The following is a 14,800-nucleotide window of genomic DNA, read 5'->3' on the forward strand; positions in this document are numbered from 1 at the left end:
TCCAGCGAGGCCGGGGGTCTCCGCACGGTTAATGATTGAGCTGCAATGGCCCTCTGGTTCCTGCCGTTTGGAGAGGCACCTCGGGAACATGTGAACCTTTCCAGGCTGCGGGGCTGGGCGTGGCGATTTAAAGAGACAGGGTCTGCCCCTACATTTCCAGGGAGAGGATATTTTTCTGGTGCCAAACGGTGATGGCTTTTGGATTTTTGTTTTTTTGTTTTGCTTTCTGATTCATTGGGCACATTACCTGCATGTTCTCCATGAGGATCGTTGTCAGTGTGGAGCTGTGCTGGCCTCGCTCTGCCCCATTCCATGCTTGTCACCCTCTGCCTGATGCTCCCCCTGAGGTGCTGACCCTGATCCCATGGGATGTAGCTCGTAGTAGGTCCCCATGTGTCCCCTGTCTCTGGGCACTGTGACACCCATGGGTGGCCATGTCCCCATCCTGCTGCTGTCCCCTGTGGCTGCTGGGTTAATCATTGACAGGTCCCCATGCCATGTGGGCACTGGCCTGGCTGTTTGCAGAGCCCTTATCAGCACAGAGCACTTGTCACCCCGTGCCAGTCACAGGCAGAGTAAACGTTAACGGCTGGCGCTGGGGACAACTTCAGCAGCTCAGGGGACCTTCCCCAGGGTCTCAGCCAGCTCTTATCCCGTTGCACCAGAGGCACATGGAGCCCCAGTAGGGATGCAGTGTCACAGCCCAGGGAGCTACAGGGGAGACGAGGCTGATGGGCTGGCCAGGATAAGTCCTGGGACTCCTGGCTTCTGGTGTGGCCCTGGGGTGAACATCTGGATTTTCATGGGTGCTGCAGACAAGGTTTGGTCCCATTGTTTAAGTGGGAGCAGGAGCTGGTGGCTTCTCCTGGGGCATCCTGGCACTGAACCTTAGGGGTGCCATGCGCCCCAGCATGGGTGAGCTGGGGGATTTCCTGCTCTGCAGGTGGAGAGGACAAGAAAGCTGGCATTTAAAGGAAAAAGGAAGCAAAAAAGGAAAAGGAGTGAAGAGGATGAGGCTTTGCTGCCGGTGCTGAAGGCTGGGGCAGTGGGCCAGGCTTGGGGCAGGGATTGTTCTGAGGCTGCAGGTGAGGGTTTGCTTTGCAGGGTGTGAGAGGTTTGGCTGGCAGCTGGTTCCCTCTGCTGCTCCTGTTGAAACTGGAACTGACCCTGGGCAGGGGCGGGCAGACGTGTCACAAGGCTGTGGGATGGTGCCCACAGTGGTGACGCAGAGTGCACTTGACCTCATTTCATCAGTGTCATTGGGAAAGAGCAGGATGTCTGGGCAGCCAGGGCTGGTGTTCCAGCTCTTTTTTTCCAGGGGGTTGCCCCATGGCCTCTGGACACCTTTCTGAGCAAATCCCAGGGTGGGTGTTGCCCGGTGAGAACCACTGGCATGAGCCCCCTGGGCACAGACACATTGGGGGCCACACAGGGACTGTGGCTGTGTGATTTCCCCTGGGATGTAGTCCTGGGAGCTGCGGTGGTGCTGCTGTTTTGGGAGCAGCAAGGATGCAGGAAGCAGTGGTTCTCCCCCAGCTAAAAATAATGGGCATACACAAAGTGAAAAATCAGGGACAGGGCAGAGATTGCCTCTCTTCTCCAGGCAGGTGATCTCGTGCTGAACTCTGAGCCTTGGCTGCTGCTCTGGATGTATATTTGCTTCCCAGCCAAGTGGCAGCTGACCCCACACTTCCCTTTCCCACGCCTGGCCTCACACCTCCACACAGCTCTTCCAGCGCTGCTGCTGCGCTGAGAAATTCCAAACCACAGCAGGCACTGGAGGTGTTTTGCAGCAGCAGCTGAATTGGATCAAACCATGTAGTGCCTCCGAGGCTGAGAGCTCCAAGTGCTCGGTCATTAAGGGGACTTCTAGGGGGGCTGGTGATGCAGGGAGTGCTTTGGTTGTGCCCTTGGCCTTGCTCCTGCCTCAATGTCCTCCTCTGTACAGAGAGAATGGAATCACCCTCTCTGTGGCTGTGACCACATGGGAACACTGCCAGATCCTGGCACTGAGCTTATTTATTTATTTATTGTCCTGTCCCATGGCGGAGGGACTGGGGAGAGTGAGCTCTGTTCTTTTCACACTGGGCTGTCAACTTTGGTTTGTCCTTGACTGACTGAGGCAGCTGCTTCTCAACGTCCTGGATTTCCTGTATTTCTTCTCCTTTTGCTTTCTTGTGCCTTGTGTCAGGACGTTGGTGTGAAGGCAGTGTTTGTGCTTCCTAAGCCTCCATGTGTGTCCCGGCTGGGCTGGAGCAGCTGCAGTGCTGGGCTGGCACAGGGCAGGAGCTGCTGGGGGGCTGCATCACCAGGATACCCCGTCCCTGCCTTCTGCAGGAAGCTGGGGAGTCACATTTCCAGTTGCTGGAGATCCCAGCACACTCCCTGAGGGACCCTCGGTGGGGATGGCTACTGACACATCCTACTCAGAGCCATGGAAGGAGGGGTCGGGGTGGGCAGGGGGGCACAGGTGCAGCCCCCTGGCCCCCCTGGCTGCAGTGCAGGACCTCCAGCAATGCCAACAGCTGTGCAAGTTCCCGCTCTGCCCAATGGCTCTGGGAATGGAGCCAGTGCTTTTGGGAAATCAAGAGTGGCTCCCCAGCTATGAGCCCCTTTTGAGGGTCCCATGCTTTCCTTGCCAGACTGAGATTTTATGTTTGGATTCTGGATTTTGTGGCACTTTTTTCAGGATCTGGCGATGTCACAGGTGGCCTCTGGCAAGAGGCTCCTCTCATGTCACCAATCCAGAGTCCAGACACCTTGAAATTCTCTGAGGCACACAGGGATTGCATTTGCAGCAGGGACTGAAGGGGTTAAAGCTACTTTGCAGTGTGATTTAAAAAATAAAAAAAAAAGCCATTTCCTTCATGTTCAGAGACAGTTTATTTTCTGGGCATTCTTTGGGACGCAGGGAGGTGCCTTTTCTTTAAGGCATTTCCTGTAAGCAAGTTTATATTTGGCCTGGGGAGGGTGGGGAGAGGAGGTGGGTGCTGGGGAGGGTCCGTGGCCGAGCCGGGTGACCTCAGCTTTTGGCTCCTTGTCCCTAATTGTGGAGGTGGCAGCTGTGGGAGGTGCAGGCCAGGCTGGCTGTCACAGCAGGGTGAGGAGCAGGGTCCTGCAGGGTCCCACGTGTGCCCTGGCAGAGCTGCTGCCACTCTGGTGGGGCTGAGCTGGCATCCACAGGGTGTTGAGGGTGCTTTCACACCATCCCTTCCATTATCTTTAAGATGATGAAGATAAGAGCTGCTGGACCCCATATCTTGTGCTTGGTGTGGCCATTTTCCCTTCCCCAAGTCGGCTTTGATTTCCATTGAAAAGACAAACAAGCCAACGGGTAATGCACCAGATCACCAAAATTCATTGTGCCCCTGGGGTCGGTAGTGCAGATTTAACTCTTTCCCCAGGGATATTTGATCAGACCTTGATCCTGGGGCAGGGGCTGCAGCCAGACAGCAATGCCACAGGCTGGGCTCCCCCAGGCAGGGCTGGGGCTCGAGCTGTTCCCCGATGTTCCCCGTGCCAAGTTTCTTCTCCCCCATTCTGTTTTCTTTTTATTACCGTGATTTCCTAACATCGGAAGAGGCGAGTTATGAAACTGGAGTTATCCAAACACGTCTTGTTTGAAGATGATAGCGTTTCATCCAGCAGATGCAGCTTCCTGCCCTGTAAATGGTTCCCATTGTTTCGCCTTGGCTCCTGGCCCCGGCAGCGCTGGGGTGTCACTCCGCTCCAGCAGCCCGAGGAGTGGTGGTCCCAGCCATGGAATGGCTGGACTGGGAACACTGCTGCTCTGAAAACACCTGGGGGGCTCCTTGGGGCTGCTTCAGGTTAAAGGCAGAGAGCTGGCAGGGTGTTGGCTCAGTTGGCTGCAAACATCACCTGCAAAGTGGGATCAGTGTGTGCTGAGCCAGGCACAGAGGTAGCGCTGGCCTGATGGACGGTGTCTGCATGGCAGGAGACAGGGAAGAGGGGATAAATAAAATGAGGTGGTGCTGGTTGATGTGGTGAGGACTGTTCCCAGCTCAAAAGAAGCAGCATGTTTTTTTGTTTGTTTTTTTGTTTTGGTTTGGGTTTTTTTTTTTGGTTTTTTTTTTTTTTTGGGTTTAAATGCAAAGAGAGGGTTCAGAGATGACCCTCAGGTGCTGCTGAGGCTCTGGGAAGAAGAGGGTGGTGAGGTCCTGGCACAGGTTGCCTGGAGAAGCTGTAGCTGCCCTGTTCCTAGAAGTATTCAAGGTTGGATGAGGTTTGGAGCAACCTGGTCTGGTGGAAGGTGTCCCTGCCCATGACAGGGTGTAGAACTGGATGAGCTTAAAGGTCCCTTCCAACCCAAACCATTCTGTAATTCCGAGATTCTATGATCCGTGATCCCTGTGGTGGTGACAGGAGTGTGGTGTGGGATTGGAGAAGTGGTAGCAGTCAGAGTTTGTTGGTGAGCTGGAGCTCCATGCCTCACATTGCCCCTGGGCACGCGGCCGCTGTCAGCCTGACCTTGGGCGAGTGTCCGGCAGCTGCAGCTCCAGCCAGCTCTGGGTGGCTGCAGGACCCTGGGTACAGGGAGGTGCAGCAGCAGCAGGCTGGGGCCTGGTGAGTTTTGGGTGGGTCACCCTTCCCCACCGGCAGAGACTGCTTTGAGAGGAGCTGGGTGTGCCCAGATCTCTTCCTCCGACTGAGGAAGCCATGGCGGGGATCATGCTGTCCCTGGAGCTCAGGCATGGCCATCCCACTGCAGCCACACCATGAGGGTGCCTCTCTGCTCCTGCTCTCCATGGCTTTCCCACCTGCTTGAGCAGCAGGGATTGTTTTTGAATTAATTATTTGTTTCTGTGAACGCTGTTGCAGGCTGGGGAGCTGCAGCTGCTGGCTCATTAATGAGGTTCTGCAGAACCGTGGCCGGAAGCGCCGCCGGGCCCTTGGCTGAGCTCAGTAGTTTGACGCTTTTCCTTCCTGCCCTCCTCGGCAAAGCAAATTCACTTTGCTGTGCCGTGGCTGCCTCACCTCAGCCCCTGCTCCCCTCCTGCTTTGGGGTGTCAGTTTTTGCTTTGAGGGTTGGGCTGGGGTCCCCCAGGCAGGGTCCTGGGGAAGGAGCCTAAATCCTGTGTCTCTATTTCCTTGGCCACAGTGGTTGGAGAAGGCAGAGATAGCACAGTCAGGAGGCTCAATGTTTGATAAGTTTCACTGATATTTTATCAGTGGTCTCCAAGGTCTCTCAACTTTGTGAGTTAAGAACATCTGTCTTGGCAGGGCCACATCCCTCGTGAGGGCTCAGTGCTAGCTTGGGATGGAACCCAAATCCTCAGAGATCCCAATCTCTCCTTGCTGCCAGTGCCCACAGAGATCTTGGCTGTCCTTGGGCTGTTCTCTGTGCTGCCAGAGCCAGTCACCTGCCTGGCTACTTCACCTGGGATTTACTTGCTCTCAGGTGGTTTGTGCTGCTCCTTGAGCAGGGGCTGAGCCGTGAAGGGCTCCTGGCAGCTTGGAGGATGTTGTGTAAGACTGGGTTTCATGGATTATTGAGCATTTGTGTTTCTTGGCCAGGCTCCTGAGCCCATCATGGCACTGAGTGATGCCCCAGTGGCTTTGTCGGTGCTTTCCCTGTTTTTCCAGCACTGCTCCCCTTCAGCTCATCTCCAGCTCTGCTGAGCTCCTGGCTGGGGATGAGCACAGGGGTGTTTTGCAGTGGAAGTGCGAGGAGATGCCATATCCCACATCCAACTATGGGAATAATCTGGAGACCCAGGAGAGCAAATATCAGCTCCTGCAGCCCCGCTTGGTGCTCTCAGCCTGGAGGGACCTGGTCACACTCCACAGTCCCGTGGGCAGGTGGGAATGAAACACTCAGTGAGCAGCCGGCGGGAAGAGCAGCGAGTCCTTGTGCAGCAGTCACGGGTCAGTGTCACCTGTCACGTGCCAGGCAGGGCACTGGAGCATGGCTGGCTGTGTGCACACTGTGTGGCTCAGTGAGGCAGTGTTGGGTGAGCAGCCATGCATCCAGCCACTGGGAGTGGGGGTTTTGGGCAAAAGCAAGGTACAGGCTGTCTTGAATGGGGCTGGGGAGGCTGTGGGTGCTGGGAGCAGGTGCTTCTCATCCCCAAAGATGCTGAGGTTGCTGAAGTGTGCTGGGCTTTGCGTCCCTTCTGAAAACTTGCATGTGAGTCAAAAATTAGTGGTCCTAAAAATAGACAGACAAAGTTCTAGAAGGGTGTGAGCTGACTGATTGATCACAAACAAGTCAGCCAGCAGCACTGGGGGAAGAGCTTTGCTGAGGCAAAGAAACACCAGTGGGACAACTGCTGCACACTGCTGGGACTGGAATGGAGCACTTGTTTGGGAAAAGATGAGCATTTTAGAGTGTTGTTCTGAAGGACTCAATACTGACTGCTGGGGATGGATCTCCACCCTGCACAGCCACTGTGGTGGAGTTTGGGTGGGGAGGTTCCTCCCTGTGTGATCACAGTGGGTATTCCGGAATGACTATCTTTAGGGCAAAGTGCTCCTAGCATCATCCCTGAGAAGCACTGAACACGGGCTGGAGCCTTTGCCAGCCCTGGCAGCAGCCGGCCATCAGGAGGGGATCTGTTACCCACGAGCAGCATCATCCTCACCATGTCTGGCTGTGAGCACCAGCAAGGCCATTGTGCAGTCAGGGCCAGATGAGAAAACCCCAAGCAGTTCTTGCTGTGACAAATCTTTTCCTTACAGAGGGGCTTTCACATGGAAGGGAAGCTGGAACAAACATGCCCATTCCTGCCAAAGGCACTGCTCTGCCAGTAACTGGCCTCTGTTTCCTACTGCAAGCAGTTGGTCTGTGGAACTGGGGCTTCCTGCTGCCTGCTGACCCCTGGGCTTCTCCTTGGCCTGACCCCGGGAGCTGTTCCTCTGCTCCTGACCCTGCTGTCGGCAGGCACCGCTCCGGCTCTGGTGTGCTCGGCGTCATAACTTCCCGTGAGCTGGAATAGCTGTGCCAGGGGTGTGAGCTCTTGTGCCTGTAAATCCCTCAGAAGGCTGGGAAGTGCTTGGTTAACTAATTGAACTGAAGAAGAGTTGTTTGAACCATCTTTGGGAAGAGTTCCACCTGGCTTACAGCAAAGGTCTGGGATTCGGGACTGCCTTTTGGCCGTGGAGCAGCCCAGGCCATTGTGCATCCTTGGATCCTTCCAATCCATGGCTCTCTACTGTGTCCCACAAGGCTTTGCTTGCCTTGGCTCCTCAGAAATGCTGTTTTTTACATGAAGGGCCCCATTTTGGTCTGTACCCAGGTGCAGGGTTGGCTTGGCTGTGGGAAGGAGCACAGGGATGGCTGGCAGAGCTGGCTGTGCTGGATTCATCATGGACAGATGGGACCATGTGAGCTGACTCTGCCATTCCCATGGTTGGTCTTCCACTGGGATTCAGCATCTTGACTGTCAGGCTGGTGCAAGAGTCTCTAACATCGCTTGAGGCCAGCTTTTTGTTTTATAATACTCCCTGACATTCCCCAGATTCCTGGCAAAGAGACACTTATTTTTTTAAATGTTCCTTTGTGTCTCTGAAAAACTGTGACATCCTTTGAGACTTCTTCAAAATGCTGTTGTCCTGCTGTCCTGGCACCTCATACTGGCTCCATAAAGAATGGGAAGCCTTGAACTTCAACTCCAGCCCAAACAAGGTGTCCTTGCAGTTGGGAGAAAGGGGAGAAAAGAACAAAGTAGACCATGAGCTCCTGTCTGACTCGGTGACGTCCCTAAACCTTGTGGTCCTGCTGTGTGTTTCCCCCCCCTCGTCTGCAGGTTTCACTGACCCCCACGTTTTTGGGGTGATATTGGATCTGTTACCTGAGCTTCCATCGCTGCCATGATGGGACAGTGTGGTCTGGAGGAGCCAGGGACCCTCCTGGGTCCCTGGAGTTTGGGTCTGCAGGGTCTGACCTGCCAGGTGTGAGCTGAGGGGTGGGCAGGTTGTTTTCCAATGCCATATCCCTGGATAGGGATGAGACACTCACCCTATTTCTCACTGGGGATCAGAAGCAAGGTGAGATGATGCTCTGCTTTGGGGATCTCACAGCTCATTCTGGGAAGGATTTGTGCCAAGCACTGGAAGTGCAGTCACAGGGAATGTGGAAACTCATCCTGTGTCAACCACAGCTTCTTGTTTGGGCCGTGCTGACCCCTTTGCTTTGGGTGAGAAAGTCCTGCTGCATGGAGAAGAAGCATTCCCAGGGCAGGTGGAGCACAGTGGGCTGAGCACAAACTGGAAATTTGTAAGGAATTGGGTGATTCAGTCTGGATATCTCAGATTGCAGGTGCTCCTGTTCTCGCCCCCGAACCATCTTTTTGAGCTTTTAGTCCTCTTCGGTACCTTGAGGGACTGGGATATTTATGATGGCTTTCCGTTTTCCCATCCCTGGCACACAGAACATGCTGGCAACTCCCGCTGTTTGCCAACAGCCGGCAGAGAGGAGCCTCAGCTGGGGCTGACGGCCAGTGCTTTGACTAGTTGATGTCTGATGATGAGAGGGGGTTTTGGGGTGTCCATCCCTCTCCTCCCTCCCTTTCCGGGCAGTGAGAGCCAAACTCCCCCCCGGTCCTGCTTCCAGCGCCTGGAGCCGGCACGATGCCGCCCTGCGGGACGCTTTTCTCTCAGCCCTCATCGCTCCGGCTGGAATGGAAAGCTGAGGCTCACCTGGCTGGACAGGCATCCCGTGCTGGGCAGGACAGCCCCGCTGGCCGCGCTGGAACGGGGCTGGAGCGTTACCGGATGGAGCCCTCCCCTCTGCTCCCACCCCCGCCGTGGCGCTGAGCCCTGCGCGGCCGGGATGTCCTGTTTGCCGGGGACACGTCGGCTCAGCCCGGCACAGCCCTGCGGGGGAGAATCGCAGCTCTGCCACGGAGTGCCTGTGAGAAGGTCTCTTGCCGCCAGTGGACAGTGCTGGGTGGCCGAAGAGGGCATGAAGGAGGCTGGGGGTCATGCTGATGCTTTTTTCTGCGTTTAATCCACGGTTTCCAATGAACAAAGCCGGGATTAACAGCTCCTGCCATGGTGAGTCTGCTCGTGTCCCAGCTCTGTGTTTGGATTGGGAGGCTCCAGCCAGCAAACGCTCTCGGGGGAGGTGGGAAAGGCTGTAAAATGACCTTTTTTCTTGTTAGAGATTTCTTGGAAGCAGCGCTTCCTGTGCAGCGGGGCGGTTTGCTCTGGCTTTTTCACAGCGGGGCGAGGACAGGGTTCAGAGGTGTCGCTTGCGTTGATGTTAAGTTGTTGGGGATTTTTTTTTTAATCTTTTCTTGAAAAACAGAATTTCCTTCACCTTTTTTTCCCCTGAAGTGCTCTGCAGTTACCGCCCCGCGGGAGCGTGTGCCCGGAGAGCCCTGTGCCCTGCTGGGACACCGGGGGTGCGGCTGGGTGGGACAGGGACGAGAGGGGCAATGTCACTGACAGAGCACGGGCTGGCCTCAGTCCTTCTCCGCTCTGCTCCCCGCTGAAGGTGCAGCAGGCAGAACAGACCTGCAGCCTTGCAATATTTGGGTTTATTTCTGCCAGAGCCGGTGGGAGCGCAGTGTGTCAGCTCCTCTCGATCTCCTTGTTTCCTGACCCCGAGCCAAATGCCTTTGTGTGAGCCCGACCCCCAGCTCCTGCCAGGCACTTGGCATGGCCAGGGGTGCTGCGGGATGTGGCATCACCTGCTGACACCAATTCGCTGACTTAAACGCAGCTTTCAGAAGGAGGAGAGTGGGAAGGAGAAGGCAGCGGGCTTTGGAGCTGTGGGTTGGGGATGGGAATGCCCCCGGAGCTGCGGTGAGCAATGCCCAGGCAGTGCCGGGGGTTGTGGGGGGCAGCAGAAGGGGATCCCGATGGGAGAGACCTGTGAGCTGGTGACAGTCCTGCCCCGGTGCACACAGACCTGCTTCCTCGTCAGAAATGTCACCTGGCTGCCTTTGGAAACTTGGGGTTTGAGCTATGCCTTGATGTGTCCGGAGAGCCCAGAGGGGTCCCTGCATGGACAAAGCTTCTGTGCCTGCACCTCCCGTGGGCTGAGGGGTGCCTTGTGCTCAGCTGCACATCCAGGACTCCTTGGGGTTAAACCCCTGAATTTTGCAGATCTTTCTGATGAGGGATGGGATTCAGGAGTTTAGCAAGCAGCAGATGGAAGCACCTGTGCTCCCCCTGGGCGTCAGGGACTGGTCGATAAACCAAAGCTGAGGCTGGTGGGGCAGGAGGCAGGTTATTGTGAATATATAGCTGGAAAATACTTGATTTGGGGTTATTTTTGTATTGCAGCCTTTAAGAAGGGAAGAAGAGGGCCCTAAAGTAACCTTTTGTGCCTCTGCTGGGGATTCAGTGCCTGTTTCTTCCTGCGAGGGCTTGTGCCCATGCTAGGGCTGTGGCAGTGGCCACCAGCTGGGTGTGACAGCTGTGGTTTGAGCTCCCTGATCCTGGGAGTGTGTAGGGCTCCCACCAAAGCCGCTGGAGCCTGAGCATTCTCCAGCCAGGAATGAGGTGGGTTTGTGATTTTGGACAACATGGAAAAAGCTGCAGCAAGACCACAAGGGAATTCTGCTCCATGGGTTCCTCTGGTAACACACGTGTTTATGCTAAATAAATGCATAAAAGAAGGAGGGAATTCCCTGGTGTATTAAGGAAGTAACTGTTTTTTAGTGCCTGGATTTAGCAGTAGGAGCTGAGGGTCGTTCCTCGGCGTGGGAAGCAGGAGAGCAGCTGCAGCAGGTCAACATCCATGGGAGATACAAATGCTCCAATGGGTGATTGGAGCCGAGAGCTTCCTGCAGAGACAGAGCTGCTGCTGGTTCTGGTTTATTTTAGCAGAACTGTTGGTGTTTTCCTTTGTTTTGGCTTTCCTTGGCCTTTGGTGGTGGCTGGTGTTGGGTCTCGTGCAGCCTGGGGTGAGAGTGCTGCGCCGCACGCAGCACTGGCGTGCAGTGCTCTGGACATTGACCTCAATCCATGATGGTTTGACGCTCTTCCAGGTGGTGAAAACTGGACTTTTGCTGTTGTCCATGTAAAGAAACATGACATGTGATCCCTCCTGCACTGGGAGGTGCAGCCTGGCTGGTACCTGTGGTGGGTGACAGATGCTGCTCCCAGCAATCCCGAAATTCCAGCCCTGCTGGCTGCCCTCGGAGTGACGGCGTCCATTTGTCCAAACAAAGTGCGTGTGAGATCCACGGGATGGTCAACAGGAAAACAGTGCAATTTTAGAAAGGGTGGACTACAGGATGGGCAAGACAGATTAATTTTCTTCAACATCTGAGTAGCTATTTTCATCTTGCTCCTTGTGGATGCCTCATGCCTGGAAGTGTCCAAGGTCAGGTTGGATGGGGCTTGGAGCAACCTGGTCTAGTAGGTATCCCTGCAGAGGGGCAAAATGAGATGAGCCCTAAGGTCCTTTCTAACCCAAACTGTTCTGGGGTTCTCTTCTGGATTTTTCTTTCTTGATTCAGCAAACACCAAACAGAAGGCAGGAACTTTACCCCAAGCCCAGATCCAATAGATGTGGCTGGTAGTTCTGCTGGCACTGACAGACCTTCTCATGGTGGTGCACAGGGTGGGCTGGAGCCAGACACCCTCTCTGCCCTGAGATTGTTTTGCTGCTGCCTCTTCAGAGGTGGAGCCCAGGTTCCTGCTGGTCTTCCACTCAGATGTGGGGAGCTGCTGCTGTGTGCTCTCAGCACAGTGGGACAGTCTTGCCCTCTCTGTTGTTCCTCTGGGGTCAGAGCAGCTGCAGAAATGCAGGTGGGGGAGGCAAGGATGGATCAAGGTCCTCACCTTCCTGGCCCTTTGTTTCTGTTCCTCTGTCTTTCCATCCCTTGTTCCCCCCAGACATCTGCTCTGCAGCTGCAGCCCGAGCAGTGGGATGTGTAACCCCCGAGCTGCCACAGTGCTCCCGAGTGCTCTGGAGCTGCTGGGAGGAGGTGTCCTGTAGGCCAAGGGGGCAGCAGGACTCTGAGGAGCTGCCTGGGGCAGCTGGAGTCTGTAGTATGCTGGGGGACACTCCTGTCACCATCACAGCATTACCAGGGGACGCTGACTTGGTCTCTGCCACCCCACCGTGTCCTGCTGCCAATGTCCATTTGATGTCATGTCCCAGAGCCCTCCAGATCCTTACCTCCTGGTGCATCCCATGCCCCTGAGCATGGCTGTCCCCTTTTCAACCCAGCCCTGTGAGGTCTGTGAAGATGTGTTGGTGTGAAGAAGGGTTAGTAGTGGCCTTGGCAGTGCTGGACTCAATGATCTGAGGCAGCTTTCCCACCTTAAACCATTCCATGATTCCATGATCCTAAGCCTCATTTTTCTGGGGCTAGTGTGTCTGCTTCACTGCTTCCTTCTCATCTTTATTAAAGACAGCACTGGCTGCAAACCTGAATTTAGGTTGTTCTGAGTGATGTTTGTGGAAGCAGAGGTGTTCCCTGCACAGATTGTGCCCAGGTCCTCTGCCAGGTGCCAGCCTGTGAGGGCAGGAGCTGCTTTTGGCTGGGCATGTGCTGCAGCATCACCTGGGCTTTCTTGAGGCCACCCACGTTCCTGCATTGTGCAGCACAAAGCTCTGCACACTGAGGGTGCAAAGGGCTGGCTGAGCTTTAGAACAGAATAAACCAGACCTGAGGCTGCTGTTGGGCTCGTTTGAGGGGAGGAAATGAGAGCTGCCACATGCAGCTGATAAGGGTGGGTACACACAGCCCTGGAGCAGAGCTGAGGGATGAGCAGGGCAGAGATAAGATGGGGAAGTGTTCTGAGGGGGCTGTGACAGTGCTGCTGGGGGTCTCCATGCCAACCCTGCATAGATTACGATCCAGATCTGATCCAGACACCCAACAGCTACAGTCTCCCAGCCCTGTGGTAGCCAGAGGAGTTCCTGTCTGAGTTGTAGTTATTGGTGCATCCAGCAATGTCTGTGCAACCTCTAGGATTGTTTTTTACCCCTGGATGTCCCTTGTGTTCCTCTGCACCACACAGCAGCTCTCTGGGACAGGAGAGGGGTGGCAGAGGGCTCTGGTGCCCCTGTGGTGCCATCCCCAGAGAGTAATGCCCTTGGAGCAGACATTTCTGGGCTGGTGGTGACGGAGGCATTTGAGCAATTCCTGGTTGGTGACACAGCAAGGAGCAGTTCCCAAAACTTATGAGACCTATTTGGTGTGTGAAGGTTAATTATGGAAACACGTCATGTCTGGGAGAACATCCAGCAGCATTCCTATCCGTGTGCCCTGTCCATGTCTGTGCTGGCAGCTCCAAAATCTCTGCACTTTGCTGAGTGGAGCTGGGAGCTGGAAGCAAGAGGTGGCTGTGTGGAGCTCTGTGTGCCTTCTGCCCCACGAGCCCAGCTGGGTGGGCAGTGAGTCCCAGCCGTGCCCAGAGCCAGAAGGGCAGTGCAGGGGCTTCCTCCCAAGCCCACTGGAAGGGTCTGGGACTTGCCCTTGGCTACTATGGGAGTTTTGCTCCATTCAGGGAGGCAGCTCTGATTTCTCCAGGTGGAATCAGTCCCTTTGTTCCTGGCCATGCTGGCCCTGGTGCCCTCAGCATCAGTAGGATACCCCTTTCCCATGGGACACCTGCCTCAGCTCTTCATGTTCTCAAGCAGGGAAGGCACATCCCCCTGGTTCAGAAGAGATGTTGGGACTTTCTGCTGTTCCTGTAAAAAACAGGCAAGAAACTCGTGCTTACAGCCAGGAAGGGAAGTCCCTGTTGTAGGCAGTTTTATTTTCAGGCCGGATGGAAAGAAATCACACCAAAAAGAAAGAAAAAAGAGCAATTTTCTCCCTCTGATGCTGGGGTTGAAGTTTCCCCTGCAGTGCCAGGCAGCTGCTTCCAGCTTTCCATGAGGTAACATGTGGGCGATTTTGTGGCAGGGTTTTCTCCTCACAATAATTGGCTATGTGGGACGTTTTATGGGGATTTGGAACCTTGCTGTGGGAAGCTGAGAGCCTGGCCTGGGACTTCTCCTTCTTAGTTTTGATTGTTAAAGCAAAAGTGCAGAGCTGGGGTTCTGGGAAGTGGCTCTCCTGCCTGTAATTCTGCTGGCCTCTGCTGTTCCTGGTTGCTCATTTTAGAGCTTTTGTGGAATGTCCCGGGCTTTTCCCTGTCCACGCCTGTTCCAGGCCAGGGTGGGGTGGATGGAGCATGAAAAGCACTTGAGAGAGAGCTGTCAGGCTCCAGACACCCCACAGCCAGGACCCATTCCTGCTGGAGCAGGGGGTTTCTCTGGTGGCTCACAGGGGTTGTGCACTATTGGGAGTTTTTTCCAGTGAGGGTGTTGGTGCTGGTTTCTCCCATGGGGTTGTCCAGGTGTTTTCTGTGGTTCATCTCCCATGGAGAGCTTCCTCTGGAGCACAAAATATAACAGGGTTGCTGGTCTACCTTCCCTGCCTGCAGTCAGGAAGCTGGTGGGATTTATCCCCTTGTTTCTCAGGGATGAATGGACTGTGCTGGTCCCCTGTGCCTGCTGCTTCCATGATGCAGCTTGAATGGGATCATTTCTGCACCATTTAAACTGCAGATCTCAAAGATACTGAGTTGCTTTAAGCTCTTGGAAATAATTTTCTGACCAGTGGAGGCAAGGAGATCCTGTTTGTGCCATGCTGAGGGTGGGTGTAGAGTTTGGTGAGCCTATATTAGGACATCAGAGGATGCTGGCATCTGGAGATGTTGGAAACCCACTGTCTGGAAACCCGTCTGTCACTGCTGCCTTGGGCTCAGGCTGAGGTGGTGGAGGCAGCAATCCCTGGGGTCAGGCTGGACTCCCAGTGGAGGCTGCAGGCAGGGTATGTGCTGGACTCAGGTCCCATCAGCCTGCCCCTGCCAGTGAGGCTCCTGA

The 14,800-nt window shown here is 55.0% G+C and overlaps 1 protein-coding gene across 6 annotated transcripts in view; it reads left to right on the plus strand.

The window, feature by feature from the left end:
* The window catches only part of STARD8 (StAR related lipid transfer domain containing 8), a 49,219-nt gene that overhangs the window by 22,500 nt on the left and 11,919 nt on the right, over positions 1 to 14,800 (plus strand). The window contains exon 1 of one of the 6 annotated variants that reach the window (XM_085060617.1): positions 8,604 to 9,015. The exons of the other annotated variants lie outside the window; for them this stretch is intronic. Coding sequence (XP_084916743.1) covers positions 8,943 to 9,015 — 73 coding nt within the window. The 5' untranslated portion in view covers positions 8,604 to 8,942. Of the gene's footprint in view, positions 1 to 8,603; positions 9,016 to 14,800 lie in introns of those variants that run through there. 6 annotated transcript variants of the gene reach the window in all.

This window comes from Lichenostomus cassidix, chromosome 4A, assembly GCF_008360975.1.
Source record: "Lichenostomus cassidix isolate B80296 chromosome 4A, HeHo_3.0, whole genome shotgun sequence".
Classification (NCBI taxonomy): Eukaryota; Metazoa; Chordata; class Aves; order Passeriformes; family Meliphagidae; genus Lichenostomus; species Lichenostomus cassidix.